We start from the raw sequence: 21,183 nt of genomic DNA on the forward strand, positions 1-21,183 counted from the left end.
GACTGACACAGGTAGAGACACAATTAGCTGCAGTCGAGGATGTGTGTAGAGACCTCGCATCACAATAGTTTTTATCTTTTATTTATATTTTCTTTTGTTGTAATTATGAACAATATAGATGGCATTTTGATAATTTGATTTATTTGGTTGATTAATATATATGTGGTTGATAATATTTATTTAACTAAAAATCTTATTTAACGTAAAAGAAATTATTAAAATATTTTAAAATTAATTACATAAAATTAATTAATGAATTTGTATATATGATATATATTTTTTATATTTTGAGTTTCGTACCGAGATTAATATTATACCTTCGAATGTATAAATGTGGTGCTTGAATATGTTCTAACTAAATATATTCCGTTCGAATGGTTTAGAAACCTTCCCACCAGGATTTGCCACCAAATATTTTCCGTTCGAACACAACAAATTCTCGTTCGAACGTTTTTGAACTTTCCCCGCCATGATAAAGTAATTATTCGCCAAATTTTACTGTTTGAACGTATTTTTTCACTTTCGAACGGGAAAAATTTTTTAAGACGATTGAATTCGTCACAGAAAATACTGTTCGAACGATTTTCTAAATTCATTGATTTTTTGGGACGAAATTTAAATTTCGTCTCAAAAAATGACTTTTAGGGATGAAAAAAATTTCGTCCCTAAATAATTTCGTCCCAAAATCTCAAATTTGTTGTAGTGATCACCTTCTAAGATTACTTGTTGCATCCCCAGTTCAATGCACAATAAGGTAGATTTAAGCACTACTATTGACTCTCCTAACTGAGCATTTGGAAATATCCCTCTTGATGATCTTAGTGTAGCTACCACTCTACATTCACAGTCTTTAACAATCACTCATACTCCCACTTTGCTTCGAAGTTTATTAATGGCAGCATCCCAGTTGATCTTGAAGGTATTAGGAGGTGGAGCTTCCCACTTCTAAACAGGTGTTGTACTATCCCCTGCTTGGGCCTGAACCCCCTTCATTAAATTTCTGTAATCCTCCATTGCATGAAGAGACTGAAGACATAGCTTATCGCAAGATATAAACTTTCCTTCAAATACAAAGGAATTCCTTCTCCTCCACACACTTGATATGTAGTCACTGCTACTTCATCTAAGACCTCAACTGGCATTGAGAAAAAATGGGATAACAAATTCTAGAATGAAGTCACTTCCACTGCACTTTTGTAACCTCCTTGAACATGAACCCCAAACATCCTGAGCAAATCTACAACTCCATAAAGCATGAATAACAGATTCATGTTCAATCAAACAAATAGGATAGTTAGAGGATTTCACCACCTTTCGCTTAAACAGATTGAGCTTTGTTGGAATGGACTCAAGACTGGCTATCCAAAGAAAAGTTTTAACAACATTTGTCACTTTAAGTTTCCATAGCTTAGACCAGATTCTTGCGTTCAACATGGTATTCGATGACCGTCCCCTCCTTGCCAACGATTCACCTTGACGGTGGTAAGCACTTTTTATTGAGAACTTGCCATCTACAGTACACTTTCATCCCAACCTATCTAAATTGTTGCATACACTGATGGGAATTCTTGAGATAGTCTCATACTCGGGTTTTAAAAATATTTCCTTTAGTAAGGCCAAGTTCCAATGCTTTGTGTTAGGGTCAATTAGGTCTTTGACCCTTGCATCCCTATCTAATACAGTATCTAATCAATATAAAAAACGAAATATTATGATTATTTTATATGTCAAACATAATGAGAAATGAATAAACTATTCCATATTTTATACTATAATTTATTTAAACGAAATAGAGAAGATATTCATGTTTAGTTCTAAGCTGGTTCATGCTCATGTGAAACTATCTAATAAATAGATGTGAATGCCACTACTGATGAATGTGATGTCACGATGGTTAATGCGATATATATATATATATATATATGTATATATATAATTGCTAGGTAGGAGGGACAAACTGTTGTAATTATGTAGTGATAAAATTATTAGTACTTATAGACATTATTTTGTTATTATATGTGTGCAAGCATAATTGCTAGGCCAAACTCTAGCGTGTGTGTGTGTGTGGGTCTATATATATATATATATATAATCAAGTAGACTTAATAGCAAAGAATGCTACACGCAATCTGATCTACTCATTATTAACATTTAGATTTTTTTTTGGTAATGCCTTAATCAGAAGAGAATGCAACCAAATATTTCTTCTATTTTTTTATTTGGTGTAGTTGGGCAATCTTCTTGGTTTTGAATCATGAGAGATGATCAGGCTCCTGGTTGTGATCATCATGTAAAATGTACATATCTCATGTTCATCAACAGAGAATCAATAGATTGCTTTTTGGCCATTACAAAAATAAGAAGTAGAAGAAGAAAGAAGATTGCTTTTGGGAGCCATGAGTTGATAATTCGGAACACTAAATCTCAAACATCCTTTCTAAATTTGATCACTCACATTAGCATCTATGGTTTTAATATTTTTTTATAGAGTAGTATTATATATACGTGCAACTTTATATACAATCTTATACGTATTGAGTGTGAGTCTCATTTTATCACTTTCTAAATTCAACTTTCAAATTTTAAATTTTGAAATCTTCACTATTTCAATAGTTGATATGTCAGCCGTTATGATTATGTATGTAAAATTATAAGTGTAGATGATATTTCTCATTTTCATATATAATATGTTGAATTTAAATTTAAAAAAATGTTAATATATAAGGGTCACTATTGTGGGGATTTATATATTTTGTATCCTCAAATATTAGTGTTTTACACCTTATGTCTCCAACAATCAAATTAACACATTAAACATTCTATTTATAAAAATTTGGCATTTTTTTATTGGCATTCAATTATGATTTTTTACCACTAAAATGGATGAAAAAAAATAACAAAGCAATTTTGATATTAATTAAGATATCAATTTTTAATAATTTAAATGCATAATATTTAAAATATCTTTTTATTTGACTTTAAAAGAAAAAAAAATAGAATTTATTATTTTAAAATAATTAGGTAGTAGACTTGAAAAAAGGGAAAGAGGAAATTAAAAGCCAAAACAAAAGATAGAAGCAAATAATAGCAATATAACATCTTTTTTGGGAAGAGAAAAAAAAATTAGAAAATACTATTTGAGCCAATAAAGGTTACCAATACAAGTAGACGATTGTTTTTTTTTTTTTATTTTTTTTACTTAAAAATTAAGAAAGTGAAATTAATATTTTTTTTATTTTTTAAAACTGTTTAAAGATATATAAAAAAATATTAAACTAAAAAAAGTAAAAAAAGGTATATTTATGCTTGTCGGTCAAAATTTATCGATTCATCATCCGTCTCAATAGCATTACCTAAAAAAAACTTTGGGTTAGGAAAAAAAATAAAATAAAAGAGTGTTCAAGTTAAGTAAGCGCTAATCGAAGTAGGTGGCGCGAAAACAACGTCGTCGTCCCCGTCCCGAACTCCCAACTGAATCAAACCGTTTCCTTTCTTTCTTTCTCTCTTTTAATTTCTTTTATTTTATATATATATATGTGTGTACACTCCCCGCAGGAAAATTGACTCTCCGACCGAAGTCCGGCGATTCCTCTGATGCCTCAGCGTTTTCTTCCGATGCTAATATTTTCGTAATTTGAAGATGACGGAGTGATTACTGCCACTGGTAAAACTAGAAGGCTTTGGTGGTTTGATGTTTTTCGGTGAATGCATATAGCTTGTGAGCGTTTCGAGTTTTGACGTTGTTGCAGAAAATTTGGCATAGTTTCAAGGTGAGAGAATATTGATTGGTTTTGATGTTTTTTAAAGATGGGAGATTCGCTTTGTTGTTGAATACTGAAAGTGAAAATCAGTTCACCCAAACTAATCGATCTGATCGTCGGTGTTATTTCAAGTTCCAGATTGAATTAAAAAAAATCAAAATTAAAAATTTTATTTTATTTATAGATGTCAGATTGTTGCTACTTTAGGAATATATCTGAAAGTTTATCATAGAGATTCAATGAACTCTCTCACTCACTCACTCACTGAGAGCATGTCTTCAAAACCGGAGACAACCTGTCGAACTCATTCAGCGTGTCAAAATTCGGTAAACCTGTGTTTCATCGATTTCCGTTCCTAAATCTCCACGATTTACCACCTGATCGTCAAAACGGAAACTATTTTTTTTGTCTTGTTTTGTTAATCTCATTGGTCTTTGTTAATACTTTGTGCTTGAATTAATTTTTTAATAAAACTCTGTGCTTTATGTTTGCAAACGTAACTTCATAGTTCATGTTGATGGACGATGATCTCCCTTGCATGTGGCCTCCATTGCCTCTTTCCATTTCGCTAAGAACTTTAGCACCTCCAAGCTCAAAACTTTCTGCTAATCAAAGAATACAAACAAAATACATAATTCACTGTTTTTCTTGAAAAAAAAAACCAATAGTTAGTAAAGTAATCGTGTACTTCATCTCTGGGAGTCACAGTGGATCCAAGAAAATTGTGTTTCTTCACAGGGGGAGAGAGAGAGAGAGAGAGAGAGAGAGAGAGAGAGAGAGAGAAGAGTTTTGGTTGCATTTTTGTGTTCACTTTCATTGAATTGATTTGGCGTCGTGTTGTGCTGTGCAGTGACCATGGCACTCCCGTGAGAGGGACAAAAGGGAAAACAAATAGTATTATAGGATCAACCTCCTTATCCTGCGCACCTCTCTCTTTTCCTGCACCAACGACTACCCCAGTCCACTCCCTGGTGGTCTCCTCAATTTCTCCAAGGGGACCCCTCCCCTGCGAATGCAAACCTCTAATGATAATCGTCAGTGCACGTTGTTGCACTTTCCGCAAAATTTATGTGACCCCATTTGTACCTGATGTTTTCTTATCACTCTCTAACCGCTTCGTCACGCCCTGATCTGCTTGGATTTGGGCTTACTTTGATGAAAGAACAAGACCCATTTGCGCTTATTGGCTGTGATTCTCGAATTCATTCTGTTTCAGATCTGGGTCTCTGTAAAGATGTATGCTTTTGAATTTTATTTTATTTTGCTATTTCTTATGTTTTATGGGTTTTGTTATTCTTTGCTTTAGTATCTTTATTACTTTTGGTTGTGTGTTTGTGGCAGATTTATTGCAGAGAAAAGGATCTTTCTTTTTGAGCAGCTGGTGCCATTCCTTTGAATTCTTGGGGTACATGAATGCCAAGGCTGTCCAATGTGGTTTAGTCATGTGAAAATTTGTGTCAATGTGGTCTAATTTGTTTTGTGTGGATGGATGTATGCGAGTCACAGCAAGCATTGCGGAAGCACAGGGCAGTGGGGACGCCAAGACCACCGTTGGTCTCGGCCGAAAAGAACAATGCAGTCACCACCGGCCGCCCTCAGACGAGGGACGTTAGTTCTAGGTACAAGTCACCTTCCCCTGCAAGGCCGGCCACTCCCCGGCGTTTCCCTTCTCCGAACCTCGCAAGAACACCGCCGACTTCCTCCCATGTGGCATCTAAGAGAGCCCAATCAGCCGAGAGGAAGCGGCCTTCTACACCCTCTTCCCCATCTAGGCCGTCCACACCAGTCCATGATTCAACGGTTAATATACAATTGTCATCCAGAAGAATAGGGCATGGTCGGTCACCAGAGGGTTTATGGCCTTCCACGATGCGTAGTTTGAGTGTTTCATTTCAATCTGATGCCATATCAATTCCTATTGGTAAGAAGGAAAAACCGGTGAATGCTTCTTCAGACCGCACTTTGCGGCCGGCATCAAATGTTGCACATAAACAGGTAGAGACACCTTCTATGGCGCGCAAAACTACGCCGGAGAGGAAGAGGAGTCCTCTTAAAGGAAAGAATGTGCCTGATCAGTTGGAGAATTCTAGACCAGTTGATGGTTTACATAGCCGACTTAGAGATCAGCATCGATGGCCAAGTAGAATAGGTGGGAAGGTAAATTCCAATGCTTTGAGTAAAATTGTGGATCTTAGTGACAAGACAATCGGCGCTTTAAGTGCCCCAGTCCCGGGAATTGGGTTATCTCTGTCGAGGAGAACACCTACTACATCTGATGGTATAGGTAAACAGTTACAAAAGTCTGCAAGCGATGGCACGAGGCTGTTATCGACACTTAATGGGAGTGCTGGATTAGGATTTGAGGCAAATTCAATTGACGGTAATCCACTGCAGGTAGTTGGACCTCACAAGTCTGTTTCTACTAGTTTATCAGATGGGACAACATCAGTGACGCCTGCAGCTCGATCCCAGTCTTTACCCAGTCCTAGATCACGGCTACCTTCTCCTAATAAGGCCTCGGTGGTGTCATCCTCTGTTAGTAGAGGTGTCAGTCCATCTCGGACCAGACCATCAACTCCTCCTCCAGTAGGGATTAGTCCATCTCGGATTCGGCCTTCCAATCCTTCTACTCAATCCAACGGTACTGCTTCTGTGCTTAGTTTTATTGCGGATGTTAAAAAGGGAAAAAAGGGTACAAGCTACATAGAAGATGCTCATCAACTGCGACTGCTATACAACAGATGTTTGCAATGGAGATTTGCAAATGCCCGGGCCAAGGCTGTATTTTATATTCAGAATGTAATTGCAGAGGTAGGTTTTGATATAATTGCAGAGGTAGGTTTTGATATCTAAGGAATTAACAAACTTTTTATAATGCAGGCCCTCTGATTTTGCCATATCCTTGTGTTATTCTGTTTAATAGTATCATATCTTGGTTGAGAAAGATAATCTTGATGACTTGTGTAGATATATATATACATACACTTGTACTCGCACACATTCACTTTAAATTATCTTGGTCAATGATTTGCAGTACATAATGTATCTGAGTTTGCAGTACATACTACATAATGTATCCCGTACATTCATGCATAGATTTACACACACTCGTACACATTTGCTTCTGATTCTAGTGGTCATGGATTTGCAGTCCATAACTAGTATTTTTTATTTTATGCCGCAACATGGTAGTGTTGTATGTTATCCACAGTAGTGGTTTTGTGGAGAAGACTGAATACTTTTTGATGGTTTTATCAAACATGTTTTACTAATCACAGATTGAAGTTAACATCCCGTGTTCTCTAGTTGTAACTTTGAATATCGGTTATTTAGTGCCATACTTATCTTCATTTGTTAAGCATTGAATATAGATTTTTGTTTTTAAGTTATATGTTAATATTTATCTGAACTCTGTTTGATGGTGCAGAGAACTTTATTTAATGTTTGGAACAACACTACACTAGATCTGTGGGATTCAGTAATCAGGAAAAGAATCAATCTCCAACAGTTGAAGCTAAAGCTTAAGCTAAACTCAGTTTTGAATGATCAAGTAATGCGTCTTTCTCTCTATAATTTTATCATGTTAGTATAAGCTTCTATTTAATGGAGTAGATCACAATTCTTTCTGGTCAGGAACATATTATAATTTTAAGTTCTTTATGATCTTTTTTCCAAAAAGTTGCAAGTCTATGAAGCATATGGAGGGAGGATCTATATTTCTTTGTGTTTGTACATAATATGTTGGGCATAGTTGCGGACAGTCCCCTCTTTACTTGCATATATATTTTTTTAGTTTCCTCTTTACTTACATGTATCTTCATTTTAAAAGACATGAAGTGATTTTACGAATTTAAGATGCAGTTAGCAAAATTGGTGTTGAAGTTGCCTTCCAAGTCCAAGTTTCTCAGTTGTGCGCATAGAGATTGAATATATTAAGATCTCACTTATATGTGTTCCAAATCGTGATCTGATCATGAGGAAAAAATGAGAGTCAAATCTGATAAACTTATATGTCTTCAGTCCTACCTCTTTCGGGTTCCCTCTGATTCTGGTTGGGGTGGATTGAATTCACTTGTTGGAACATGCGAGATTAAGTACCTGATCTTCTTTTCTTGACAAAAGCCTTTTCTAAGTGTTTGAATGTGTAATGATCTTTCAGATGGCCTACCTCAATGATTGGGCTCTACTTGAAAACGATCATATTCATTCTTTATCTGGGGCTGTGGAAGATTTAGAGGCAAGCACTGTTCGTCTTCCAGTAACCACAGGGGCATGGGTATGTTAAGTTTGTAAAAACTTAGGGGATTTAATTTGTGGAGAAAGAGCTCTTTGCCCTCATTTTTAGATTTTTACTTTTACAGGCAGATATCGAATCTTTGAAGGCTGCCATTTCCTCTGCTGTTGATGTTATGCAGGCAATGGGATCCTCTATAGGCTCTTTGCTCTCGAGGGTGAGATTTGCATTGTTGATACAACCATTTCTGTCGGTTATATTGTGTTGCAGGTTCTATGTGTGAATAAATTTCTCTTTTCCCCACTTCTTTTTGTTACTGGACTAGTCTCATTGTTCACTCGAGTGGTTTGTCCTACTTGTGTGTGACACTCAAAGTTACATGCCATAATTCAGAACTTCCAAGTGTGTAAATTGATTGTTCTGATGTTTGTAGCTGGATGGTTAAGAGAATGAACCTAACTATGTAAGATTATAACCTGTTCTGGAATATCTGATTGCTGTTCTGTGTTTTGACAAGTTTAATATGTAGCAGGAAAGGTTGATGATAAAGGTATTAGGTGCAATACTTGCCTGGGATTTCCTGCAATTATATGTTTTTATATCCGACAAAGCTTGATTTAGGGGGTTTCATTGTCACCATAAATTTAAGAATTAGGACCTTATAGATGCAACCATTTTCTTCCACATTTTATAGAACTGAGATCTACCCCAGCAGCATTTCACGCTTTCACCTCTTGAACCATCACACAAATGGCAAGACCAGTGCTACTCCTGTGTTTACAGGATGTCATGACTACTATGCTAATATGTGTTCTTGCTTACATTTAAGCAAATCCAGTTGTTAATAATTGATGCTGAATGCTACCTTGTATATATATTCATGTGTTTAGGTGGAGGGCATGAACATTCTGGTTTCTGAACTTGCTGTCATGGCAGCACAGGAGAAAGCCACAGTTGATGAATGTGAAGCAATGTTGGCTTCAATGGCCGCTATGCAGGTGAGACGATAATATATGGTTGCAGGAGTAAAATGCAAATTTGTGCTCTTGAAGCTCTAGTACTTGAGACTGCCGTTTTAGTGAACAGAATATAAGTAGGCAATTATTGTGACAGTTCCATATCATTAGAAACTCAGTGCTGCAATTACTTTATGATTGAAACCTAATGCTTTAAGGATGTAAAAAAATCAGTTGTAGTGTTGCAAGATTTGATATTTCAGTGCTGAATTGTTCTAAAATTAATGCTTTTCGAACCATTAGAACTCATGAGATGGGTAGCTTGCTTGTGACTTATTTTGCCCTGCAGCATGCTGGTTCTTATTACTCATGAGATGTAAGCAATTTGGATTATCTCCTATCAATTGGATCATATGGATAGTCTTTCATTGCAATTGCTTAGCTTGAACTAGTGTTTTTTCTTTTCTCAAATACATGTCACTGCTTGCTCCTTAACAATACATACATGGTAGAATTTCTGAGTACTTTTGGCTTGAAGCAGGTAGAGGAATACAGCCTTAGGACACATCTCATGCAAATGGAACAAGATCTGGAGAATGGTAAGCAACCAATTTTGTCAATCAAGACGCTTCCATGGCCCTGACCGGCTGCTAAGCTAACAACTTACTGCTTTGTCACTTCAGCAGATACAAATAATTGTCTGCTCGGTTCATTGTGAATGTAAATTATTTATTTATTTATCTTCTTTTCTATTTTAAAGTTTTTTTTTATGATAATTAATCATGTTTTATCTCATTTTTTACTCTTTCCTCGACACGAGCTATTGGCTCCATCTTCTACTTGTAATTTTTGTATCATGCACATGAAAAGAAAATGCAAAGGAAGCAAAAAAAAAATGAAATTCATTGAGATTTGTAGGCCTTGTAAGTTGTAAGCCATTATTATATGAACATTCACCATGGATTTGCATATCTCAGTACTCATAAACTGCCAAATGGCCATATGTTCTTTGGCAAACACCCCCATAACATTTGGTGATTATGCACCTTCTAGGATGTTTCATACTAATAATGACTTCATGTAACTCCATGAGCATACCCTTGCTTAGTTGACCTAATATTTTGACCTGTGTAGTAAGGCTATCCTAATTTTCTCTTAAAGCGATGAGTTTAAGAGAATATGCTACACTTATATTCTGATGGATAATGCTACCACCTACCATCCTTTTTATTATCATCATTCCACCATTCCATTACGTGGTATTAAATTATTGGAGGTTATTTGTTATGCCAAACATGTGGGTCAATCATTCGGTGTCACGTTATAAGATGTTAAAGGGATGATGCTAAAATGGATAATAATTAGAATTTTTCTAATATGATAGTTGTAAGGGATTTTTCTTCCTTTTAGTGGGCATGTGAGGAGCAAGTAAGAAATGAGAAAAGAATGACTAGTCCAGAACAAATAGGCCCATCGGCCTGTCCCGCAGGTAGACTCTCCTGGACACAACCCCCATATGGGAATAAACTATAGGGGGATGAGACTCGCCGTCCTGGAGATCCCACGAACAACGTCCAGTCCTTAAGTACTTGCCCACATGAACAAGCGGAAAGCAAGGGAGATTCTCGATCCTCTGATAATGTGACATCAATGGACCATCGAAGACACTAGCAGAGTAAGGCAAATCAGGAAACTATACCGTATTAATGACACCACTACTCGAAGAACACACCACATTAATGACATCGTCGCAAAGGCAAGCCGCATTAAAGACCATGACAAATGGAACAATAAAATGACATGGGCTCCACAGGGGTAGGCACAACCTGTCCCCCCAAACTCCCAGTATAAATAGCGATCCTGAGGTATAAGAAAAACTCTCTAGACTCTCATTATTACAAATTTCTAAAATTCTCTATTGACTTTAGTATCGAAGACTCCCTGGTCCTAAGGTCGCCCTCTTCCATCTTCTCTCTTCTTCGTTGTCGCCGGCCTAGTTTTGAAGATTCGGGTTATTAAAACTTGACTTAAAGGCATGCAATGCACAACGTTAATATATTATAATTTTTTAAAAGAAAAAAAAAAGATCTTTTGACAACTTTTATTTTCCTTTTGGCAAGTAGAAATACAATGTTACGAGTGGAGTTGAATAGAAAATAAAATGATACACAAGGCATAATCGTAAGAAAGATTTTGTTCGATCATCTTCTTAATTATCGTCTTATCGCCATTTCCTTACATTACATTAGATTATTGGATAATAAATAATGGATGAGAAATAAATTTTCACATTTAAAAGAAGTGTTATTCATTATTTTTTTTTTAAATATTTATAAGAATTTAGAACTTCATTATAAATAAATAAATAAATCCTTAAAAATAGAACTGAGAGAGAGAGAGAGAGAGAGTTTCCCGCCCAATTTTGTACAAATAGTCTATGATCTATATACGAAAGTGACCGGAACCTTTTATTTAACGGCCACTTAAATAAACATTTTATCGAACATCTTGCAAGGCTGACGGCTCGCACAGATAATGATTTGCAGGAACATAGCCGCAGCTTCTTGTACACCACGCGACCGCAACTTCTTCTTGGACCTCCTCAAAAAGGCCACCACTCTCTCCCACCTCTCCCAAACCCACGCCCAGATCATCCTCCACGGCCTCCACCACGACCTCTCCACTCTCACCAAACTCACTCACAAGCTCTCCGAGTTCAAGGCCATCGACCACGCGCATCGCCTCTTTCTCTCCACCCCAAAACCCGACCTTTTCCTCTTCAACGTCCTCATCAAAGGCTTCGCCACCAATAACTCTCCTCTATCTGCGATTTCGCTCTATACCCATTTGAGAACCAGGACTAATCTTAAGCCTGATAAGTTTACTTACGCCTTTGCGATATGGGCCGCCATGGGTCACGAGTCTGAGAGGTTTGGGATTTTGTTGCACTCAAATGCGATTGTGGATGGATTGGGATTCGATCTGTTTGTTGGATCTGTGGTGGTTGACTTTTACTTCAAGTTTTCGCGGGTTGATGTGGCAAGGAAGGTGTTTGATTTGATGCCGGAGAGGGATACTGTTTTGTGGAATACAATGGTATCCGGGTTGGTGAGGAACTGTTGTTTTAGCGATTCAATAGAAGTTTTTCGGGAACTGGTTAAGGGAGGTGTGGAATTGGATTCTACAACTGTGTCTACTGTGCTTCCGGCTGCAGCAGAGTTGCAGGACTTGGAAGTTGGGATGGGCATCCAGTGTTTGGCTCTAAAAGTTGGGTTTGGTTATGATGTGTTTGTAATTACGGGTTTGATTTCGTTATATTCAAAATTTGGGGAGATTGACACGGTGAGGTGGTTGTTCGAGCAGATTGATCGACCAGATTTGGTATCTTATAATTCGATGATTTCAGGGTATACTTACAATGGTGAGTCTGAATCTTCAGTGAGGCTATTTGCGGAGCTGCTTGCTTCTGGGCAGAAAGTCAATTCAAGCACATTGGTGGGGTTGATTCCTGTGCATTCACCCTTCGGGCATCTTCAGCTCACTTGTTGTATTCATGGTTTCTGTGTTAAGTCTGGAGTTGTTTCACATGCTTCTGTTTCAACTGCATTAACTACCGTTTATAGTAGGCTAAATGAAATTGAAACGGCACGGCTACTTTTTGATGAAACTCCAGAGAAAAGTTTGGCATCTTGGAATGCTATGATATCTGGTTATACCCAAAATGGGTTAACGGAGATGGCAATTTCTCTTTTCCAGGAAATGATGCTTGAAGTCCGTCCAAATCCTGTAACGATTACAACTATTCTTTCAGCTTGTGCTCAACTTGGAGCGTTGAGTCTTGGCAAATGGGTTCACAATCTGATTAAAAGCGAGAATCTTGAGTCTAACATATATGTCTCAACTGCTCTAATTGACATGTATGCAAAGTGTGGGAGCATTTTGGAGGCTCGGCAATTATTTGACTTGATGAAAGATAAAAATTCGGTCACTTGGAATGCCATTATTTCTGGTTATGGCCTCCACGGACATGGGAATGAAGCACTAAGACTCTTCAATGAGATGCTGCATTCTGGGGTTCCCCCTACTGGGGTTACATTTCTCTCTGTGTTGTATGCTTGTAGCCATGCTGGCTTGGTGAGGAAAGGATACGAAATTTTCTATTCTATGGTCCATGATCATGGATTCCAACCATTACCTGAGCATTATGCTTGCATGGTTGACATCCTTGGTCGGGCTGGAAAATTAAATGAGGCCTTGAAATTCATAGAAAAAATGCCAGTTGAGCCAGGTCCTATAGTCTGGGGTGCATTACTTGGTGCTTGCATGATTCACAAAGACACAAACCTAGCCCGTGTGGCTTCTGAAAGACTATTTGAATTGGACCCAGAAAATGTTGGATATCATGTCTTGCTTTCTAATATTTACTCGGCTGACAAGAATTTTCTAAAGGCTGCTACAGTACGACAAGTAGTGAAGAGAAGAAGGTTGGCAAAGACCCCTGGGTGCACTCTAATTGAAGTTGGTGGGACTCCACATGTCTTTACCTCTGGTGATCTGTCCCATCCACAAGCAACAGCAATCTACAAAATGCTAGAGAAGTTGACTGGAAAGATGAGGGAGGCTGGATTTCAGTCACAGACTGTCACTGCTTTGCATGACGTGGAGGAGGAAGAGAAGGAGCTAATGGTCAAGGTTCACAGTGAGAAGTTGGCCATTGCATTTGGCCTCATTACCACTGAACCTGGAACTGAAATCAGAATCATTAAGAATCTCCGAGTTTGTTTAGATTGCCATAATGCAACTAAATTTATATCCAAAATTACACAGAGAATCATTGTGGTTAGAGATGCGAATAGATTTCATCATTTCAAGGACGGCATCTGTTCATGTGGAGATTATTGGTGAAAAGATTGTTTTCTACGCTGGTCAAGGTATGTGGGTGCAACAAGCATCTAACTTTCCAGTTTCGTACTCTTTATATTGCAACAGAAGAAACTAGTTCCCATCCAAAGAGGCATCATGATGGCATTTCACACCAGTTTGCTAGGATGATCAAAAGATTCCTGCCCAAAAATGTTTTTAAATTGTGTTTTTATATTTGAATGCTATTTTTATTTCTAATGTGGGAAGTAAAAACTGAATATAAATATGAAATGTGAGCAATTGCCTTGTAGCAAAGCATAATGAAGACTCATATAGTCAACTCTTCTCCTTAATTAAACTTTAAAGCTCTTTCAACATTTCCTTATATTTGGACTCATCCGATTTTTCAATATTAATCTTAAGCCAGTTTTTTTCTCTTCAATTTTCAAGCTCCATCAGGATATTGCTAGATTAATCAGGTTATTTTTCTTGTCATGCTGTTGGGTTCAATTTCTCTACAAATTCAAAACCTTGTGATAATTTTTTCATTTCAGTGCAAAAATGAACTTTTATTTTCCCTTCAAAATTGAAATAAGTTAGCTTCTCTTAATATCTTGTGGGAAACATAGGTCACATTCACAGTAGATGATTTTATACATGTCAAGCTTTTGTGCGAACTTTTATTTGGGCGTGCATGTGTTTTATTTTATTAAGGAGACGGGATTGATGTTTATTGCACTTTTCTCTGCTTCCCTTTCTTTCTTAGATGTTCCTGAATAAAGCTTCACAGCCAGGGACAATGAAGGCGGGACAATTCTGTTTTGGAGCAAGCAAAGAAGGTATAACACATTTCAATTGAACTTTAGCTGAAGATGCATGTAGTTTTAAGCAATTTTTTAAGTTTGCCTTTGACAATGATCCAAAAAGAAGTTACTAAATTATACTTCACCTTTGCCCTGAACTCCGTTCACAATATTTACTTTCTTTTTGCTCCCTCTTTATTTTAGCTTTGTTTACCGTTATGCACTTAAGTTTTCCTGTTTTTGTACTTGTGTTAGGTTCCATTAGCTAAATGCCAGTGCTGCAAGTTTACCAGATAAGGAAAACTGAAGTTTCTGACGCATTAATTGTGAATAAATTGGCAACGTTACTGATAAAAGCAAATTAACTGTGAATAAATTTGCAACTGAATAAATTTGCAACGTTTTGGCAAAAGCATTATAAGCAACATTTTCTTTCCTTCACTCCCTAAACTGGGTACCTAGCATATATACTGCACAAAAAATTTCACTCTTTCTTTATTCGATCCTCTGCATCTCTCCTTTGTTGATTCATACACTACACTAACAAAAGAAGATTGTCACGTATCTTCTAGTGGCTCAGATCTTAGCAGTTAATTCCACATTGTTTGGTGTCAGGTCCCTTGGTTTTTAACACAAATGGATCAATGCGGACCCAAAGCAAGGAGAAAATGGAAGCCAAAAGGATTGACCATACGACAACAATGGTCGGAGTTCGGTTCTGCCGCCCCATCAAACCTTTAAGGAATGGATAGAGATGGACAATCACCCAGAAGGAAAAGAAGAGCTTGCCAAATAAAGGTCCCCATGATTCATATCCATTGTTTATGGCATCTGAGATCCCAGCGACAACTCCAACAAGGTTGATGATTAAGATGGTGGTCGGAGGGATTAGAAGTGTTGTCCATTTAAAGGTGTATAATTCTCCAAAATCTTCATCGTCTGATGCCTTGGATGTGACAGTGAAGTTAGTATCAATTCCAGCCAAAACCTTCAGCAGGCCTTGCACAACAGCAAAGAGATGTGCTGAGACACCTCCAATGACCCAAAATTGCTCATTTCTCCACCATTCCTCAATGGTGACTCCGCTCCATCTCAGCTCAAGAATACCAGTAGCAAAGATTGAGATGAACAGGGCAATGAAGTAGAGACTTGCAAAAGTGCTTATCTGGTTTCATGTATATATCGAGAATAATATCATTAGTGGGCACAGGAAAAACATTTAGAACTCACTCTTCTCATCGACTTAAATATTTTGTACAATTAGTAATCCAACATCATATCGAAGTTTGAGTTCCTAAATTTGAATTATGACTCCACTCTTCACCTCCAATTTTAGTTAGATATTCTATGTGCTAAGTGCACATATTAAGAGGAAGTTTGGCTCTCGTTTGGGGGGGGGGGGGGGGGGGGGGGGGGGGGGGGGGGGGGGGGGGGGGGGGTGGGTGGGTGATAAAGTATAAATTTAAATGTTAATTTCGCTTCTTAGGGCTAAAGTAGTGCTTAACTCTTGTATCTAAAGAGATGGCTATAATTCATCATATGCTCTTTTCCACTAGATTCCATCGAAAACCATAATCATCCTTGGTCTAACTATCTCCTAATTATCATATTTCTAAGTTTAAATATAAAGAACAGCGGTTAGAATGGTACCGGTGGCATGATGAATTTATCAGTGAGCAAGCACATGGCAGGGAGGGTACAGTATGCAAGGAGAGGTAAGGAGGTGAAGGGATAGACAGTGGTGTTGACATAGGCAAATCTCTCGAGCCACTTGAGTTTCCCTTTCTTGTAGCCGTACCAAACAGGGCAGTGATGACTGAAAAATATCTCAATGGAACCAAGTGCCCACCGAAGGACCTGATTCAGCCGATCCGACAGATTGATTGGAGCCGTGCCCTTGAATGCAGGTCTCTTTGGCATACAGTATATCGACCTCCAACCCCGGCAATGCATCTTGAAACCAGTGAGGATATCCTCTGTAATAGACCCGTAAATCCAACCAAGCTGCTCATGCAAAAGTGACAAACCTGATTACATATTCGAGATATTGATTATGGGAAATCGGTAGGCATATGCTGAATAGAGTGGCTAACATTACCTCAGTACCCCATTCAGTTTTGTCTTCATAGCCACAGCTGATTACATGTATGGCTTCTTTGAGCAGGGCTGCAGGACTAGAGGAAGGAGGAACTCCGCCCTGTTCCATTAAGGTTGAAGTCACAAAAATTGCAGACTGTCCAAATTTCTTTTCGAAATTCATTTGGGACAGCAGTAGCTCCTTGTCACCATCCATATCGACTGATCAAAGGAATATGATTACAAGTTAATGAAGAAAAGATACATGGTAGGGAGTGAATTTGCATTGAAAATAATAGTAACAAGACAGAGATCTCAGATAACCTTGTACACTTGAATCATCTCCACTTGCCCCATGCTTGGCATATTTTAGCTTCTTGCGGCGTCCGAAACATGGGCAGCAGTCACAGCTTACCATCTTTGGGCGCTTAGAACCTTTTGCAGGATTATACCCATACAAAGCTTGCCTTCTGAAAACACATCCTGTGCCCACATATACAGGACCTTGAATTCCATCTAGACCTTTCATGTTAATCTGCATAAGAGTAAAGGAACATTATTATCTCGTTTCAAGACAATCGAAGAAATAAAATGAGCAACAAAGATCATTGTAGCAGTAATATTGTATCACTGACTTACATCGAAGAAGACTGTGTTTCTGTTGGCATAACGATCATGCCTATCAATACCATCGAATCTTTGAGGGAATTGGACATAGCAAACCTTTCTTCCAATCTGCGGGTCCATCAAGAAACACATGGCCTCTCTCGCAGCTTTGCTGTTGTTAATATAGTGGTCACAGTCCAAGTTTAGCATGAAAGGAGCATTGGTGAGCACAGCAGAGACCCGAATCTGAATATTATCGAAGTATTAGAAGAAGCATAAATATTGAAACTTATAAAGGTGAGGGAATTCTGATCAAATACATGATAGAGGGAGCTGGAAAATCTTTACCAAAGCATTCATGGCTCCTGCTTTCTTGTGGTGTTGAAAACCAGGCCTTTTCTCACGAGAAACATAGACAAGACGAGGAAGCTCATTTCCTTCAGCATCAAGACCTCCACTGTGACCAAGAAAGACCTGAATCATACCTGGGTGATCCTTAGTATTGTTTCCTGGCCATGGTGTCCCATCTTGCATGATCCATCCTTCTGGAGGAATCTTCACAGCTTTGGCCACAAGTGCATTTATCCTAACCTTGAATTCTTCATACTCTCTCTTTCAAAACACCAAAAAACAATAAAATCGAATGTTAAACAGCTTACAGGATGTACTAATTTTGGAATGGATGACATTAATGGGTTTAGTACAAACCTTCATGGCTCGACGCTCCTTAACAAAGGTAGGCTGAACTTTGTCCTTGAGATAATCAATCTTCTCGGAGAAGTACATCTCGGGGGCTCGAGGCTCTATAGAAAATTTCTTGCAGAAAGGTACCCATTTCCGCCCAAATTCTGCAGTTTCAGACAAGGCTTCAAACGTGAGCATGGAAGCACCATCATCCGAAATGTAGCATGAGATCTTATCAACCGGGTAGTCCATGGCCAAGATTGAAAGAACTGTGTTGGCTGTAACAAGAGGAGGTTCCTTCATGGGATCCACAGTACTGACAAAGATATCAACTGGTGCCAGCTGATTTGGTTCGCCTTCCCTCTCATACCTGCGTCATTTATGATCATTAAACCTCAGAATATATAGAGCTTCTAGAGACAGTTGGCAGAAGAATTTCTAGTCTTGAAGCTATTGGAAGAACCACTACGGCTAGTGCTTTGTTTTTTTAATTTTTTTGTTCTTTTTCCTTTATTCTTTCAATAAATGTCATGGGAACTGTTATAAATGATGTAGAACTTTTAGGAGTTGATCGGATAACGAAAAATAAACAAATTTGTGTACCTGAGAGAGAGACGATCAAGGTAGGTCTCACGATCAATTGGGAACCATTTTGGGAACTGATCAAGGATCCATGAAAATGCAAACCAAATTTCACATATCACAGACGTTAACCAAAGCCCAAAGGCATCATGCACCGGATTCATAAGTCTATATCGGAGGAACAAGGCCAAAATTAGAAGCCGGGCCATGATCACCATCCGATAAGGATTGATTTTGCTAGAGGCAATCGGTACTTTCCTTGACAGTGGCTGCCTAGCTTCATCTATCCTGCATCAGTTAAAATATATTAGGATTTAGCTTGACTGTAGATTTTTCATTTTAAGTTTGGTAGGGATGAAGGGTTTGTATGAGAAAGTCTTAAATGAATGCAGTTGGAAGATTTGGTACACACATATCATCCATGTCAGGGTCATAGTCATCCGGTTCAGGCCCCAGGTTGCCTTGCTGCATTTTCCAGTCATCCATCCTCTCTTTCCAACCATCTTCTGCTTTCTTTTCATCCCACCTTGCACTTCCTGCAATATTGTCCAAGCACCATACATATTGTCTGGAATTAGCTTGTTTTCATCTACGATGTAATATGAAAGGTTACGAATAAAAACTTACAAAAATTGCAGTATTAATATAACTAAGAAACTGAAACGGGCGTATTAACAAAGGTGGCTTTGAAGCTTTGACATCAGCGACTTGATTAATATACATCTGTGGTGCAAGTGCAACACACAACCAATCGGTTTGCTAAAAGATATTCATAGAACTTTATGAATATTTCCAGCCAATGGAAGGTGGTAGATTTCATATGGAATGGAGATAATTTCCAAAGATCCAATCAATAATGGAAAGACTGATACACACCAGGTTCAGAAACTGGATACGGATGCACCCGTTTATGCAACGAGGAAGATAGCGTATTCTGCTCTCCATGAGCATGAAATGACATTGGAAATTCACCGCTCACCTGCACGCGTGCATGCAAATATATAGCTTAATTTACTTACGTAGTAATTAGAAGGATCTGTTTTGATCGAAATCTAAGCAAATATTGGAGCAAAAGCTTCGGTTCATTATATATGTATTTCAATGATTAATATCATGATGAGCTTTTTTTCATTACCGGTCGGGATCTAGCACCAGCGATAACCGGTGGGATCGGTAAGTGGCCATTTTCATTGTCTTCTGGGCCTCTTCCGTAGCTCATCTTCCCATGAAGCATCGCTTCTGCAATATGGTTATGCTTGTTCCGCTGATCCTCGATTTTGAATTCATGCTCAATATCGTCAACATCCTCTTCATCTTCATCTCCTTCAACCCTTGGGCTCCCTTCACAATTTTTCCACAAAAAGAAAGAAAGAAAGAAAATCAGCCTGCTTTATGTAATGTTGCGCCATTAATGATTGTAAACTTAACCAGTTAACCTCATGCTTGTGATCTCCCAGTACACCAAGCTAACGAAGGTGTTCTCTTTCTAGTGGTTATACATACAGTGTGCCTAAGATTATGCATGCATGTTATGCATGCTTTACTTACCTTTGAGACGCTTGTATCTTGTCCTGCACTGAGGACAGAGCTGGCTCCCTTCTCTCCTCTCATATTCATAGCATGGCCGGCAAACTGGAAAACCACACTCATTGCAGGCCACAAACAGGTCTCCATCCACAGTTAGCCCCACCTCATCCCCGCATATCTCACAGACTTGACCATCCAAGTTCCTCAAAGCCTTTCGCTGCACAAAAATCACAAAACCCAAGATAATTCATATAATTACTCTAGCTAGCTAGCTAGCTTTACAACACATACAATTTACAAACGACCTAGCTAGCTAGGATTTTTGTTTTTCTTTTTGTAGTTATTACCTCTTCATGGCCATGAATGACAACGAGCTCGTTTCGGTTGTGAGAGCCAGCGACAAGTCCAGCACTGGCTTCCATGGTGGCTGGCGCTCTACGAGAATTAGGAGCTGAAAATACTGATCAGGTACTGCTTCTGAGTGCGCTGAGTCTCTTTTTTTATGAAAGAATGAAGAGCATAAGAGCTTGGTTCCTTTCACCTAAAGCGTCCACATGAGGGCCGGTGGTCATGCGTAATATTGTTGGTTGCAGGGTCTCCATTGCCTTGAAGTGAAGCTTCCTCTATTTTTCAACTACCATCCACGTCTTTCCTTCAGGCTTTTTCTAACGACCACCTAGATGTCCATTTTCTTTTCTTTTCTTTTTTTTTTTATAATTTTAAATAAATAGTGTTACTTTCATTTATATATGTGTATTGGTTGTTCATGCACAACACTAATTATTCATATTATATACATGTATTAATAAGCCTGATAAATATATCTCCATCTTGAGGGTGGAAGTGTACGACTAGAGATCAATATTACTATATTAAAGCTATTTAGTGAACTTTTTTTTTATTTTTTTAAAGGGTGAGAGATTTCGAACCCAGATTTTCCATTTAGAGAACCGGTTTATATACCATCAGACCATCAAACCCTTGGCAAGCTAGTTAGTGACCGTAGTTGTTAGGAATAAGCACTCATTTGATCATGTAAATGTGCAAATACGAAGTTCATCTACTAATTACAATTAAATCAGTGTAAGAAT

At 38.1% G+C, this 21,183-nt stretch overlaps 3 protein-coding genes across 4 annotated transcripts; 2 read left to right on the forward strand and 1 right to left on the reverse strand.

The window, feature by feature from the left end:
• Window positions 1-3,395: 3,395 nt before the first annotated feature.
• LOC121243236 (AUGMIN subunit 8-like) lies at window positions 3,396-9,860 on the forward strand. 2 transcript variants are annotated; one of them, XM_041141331.1, is made up of 7 exons: window positions 3,396-3,770; window positions 5,103-6,572; window positions 7,189-7,311; window positions 7,921-8,037; window positions 8,123-8,212; window positions 8,886-8,993; window positions 9,493-9,860. In XM_041141331.1, the coding sequence occupies exons 2-7, from the start codon at window positions 5,247-5,249 to the stop codon at window positions 9,592-9,594; spliced, it is 1,866 nt and encodes a 621-aa protein (XP_040997265.1). In that variant the 5' UTR covers window positions 3,396-3,770; window positions 5,103-5,246; the 3' UTR covers window positions 9,595-9,860. The 2 variants fall into 2 exon arrangements, with proteins under 2 accessions (XP_040997265.1, XP_040997264.1); XM_041141330.1 differs by lacking the exon at window positions 3,396-3,770 and adding an exon at window positions 3,849-4,997.
• Window positions 9,861-11,410: 1,550 nt separating this feature from the next.
• LOC121243006 (pentatricopeptide repeat-containing protein At4g30700) lies at window positions 11,411-15,369 on the forward strand. The gene is made up of 3 exons (XM_041141051.1): window positions 11,411-13,882; window positions 14,581-14,653; window positions 15,233-15,369. Exon 1 carries the CDS (start codon window positions 11,487-11,489, stop codon window positions 13,854-13,856), a length of 2,370 nt encoding a protein of 789 aa, XP_040996985.1. The 5' UTR covers window positions 11,411-11,486; the 3' UTR covers window positions 13,857-13,882; window positions 14,581-14,653; window positions 15,233-15,369.
• LOC121243005 (cellulose synthase A catalytic subunit 7 [UDP-forming]-like) lies at window positions 14,942-20,613 on the reverse strand. Its single transcript, XM_041141050.1, has 13 exons — window positions 20,440-20,613; window positions 20,114-20,309; window positions 19,701-19,906; window positions 19,442-19,544; window positions 18,978-19,101; window positions 18,587-18,853; window positions 18,008-18,353; window positions 17,648-17,911; window positions 17,333-17,545; window positions 17,018-17,228; window positions 16,716-16,915; window positions 16,268-16,621; window positions 14,942-15,782 (listed from the first exon to the last, which is right to left on the reverse strand). The coding sequence occupies exons 1-13, from the start codon at window positions 20,512-20,514 to the stop codon at window positions 15,201-15,203; spliced, it is 3,141 nt and encodes a 1,046-aa protein (XP_040996984.1). The 5' UTR covers window positions 20,515-20,613; the 3' UTR covers window positions 14,942-15,200.
• Between the last annotated feature and the right edge of the window lie 570 nt (window positions 20,614-21,183).

The sequence above is a fragment of the Juglans microcarpa x Juglans regia genome, chromosome 8D (genome assembly GCF_004785595.1).
Source record: "Juglans microcarpa x Juglans regia isolate MS1-56 chromosome 8D, Jm3101_v1.0, whole genome shotgun sequence".
In the NCBI taxonomy this organism is placed as follows: Eukaryota; Viridiplantae; Streptophyta; class Magnoliopsida; order Fagales; family Juglandaceae; genus Juglans; species Juglans microcarpa x Juglans regia.

What these genes read in the sequence shown, in the direction of transcription:
- LOC121243236 (XM_041141331.1), top strand. Translation starts at nt 5,247, where the DNA reads ATGGATGTATGCGAGTCACAGCAAGCATTGCGGAAGCACAGGGCAGTG. An exon ending in ACTCAGTTTTGAATGATCAA is followed by an intron (nt 7,312 to 7,920) that starts GTAATGCGTCTT and finishes ATGATCTTTCAG; the next exon opens with ATGGCCTACCTCAATGATTG. An exon ending in TAGGCTCTTTGCTCTCGAGG is followed by an intron (nt 8,213 to 8,885) that starts GTGAGATTTGCA and finishes TCATGTGTTTAG; the next exon opens with GTGGAGGGCATGAACATTCT.
- LOC121243006 (XM_041141051.1), top strand. Translation starts at nt 11,487, where the DNA reads ATGATTTGCAGGAACATAGCCGCAGCTTCTTGTACACCACGCGACCGC.
- LOC121243005 (XM_041141050.1), bottom strand. Translation starts at nt 20,514, where the DNA reads ATGGAAGCCAGTGCTGGACTTGTCGCTGGCTCTCACAACCGAAACGAG. An exon ending in GTATCCAGTTTCTGAACCTG is followed by an intron (nt 19,102 to 19,441) that starts GTGTGTATCAGT and finishes ACAATATTGCAG; the next exon opens with GAAGTGCAAGGTGGGATGAA. An exon ending in AAACTGAATGGGGTACTGAG is followed by an intron (nt 16,622 to 16,715) that starts GTAATGTTAGCC and finishes TTGCATGAGCAG; the next exon opens with CTTGGTTGGATTTACGGGTC.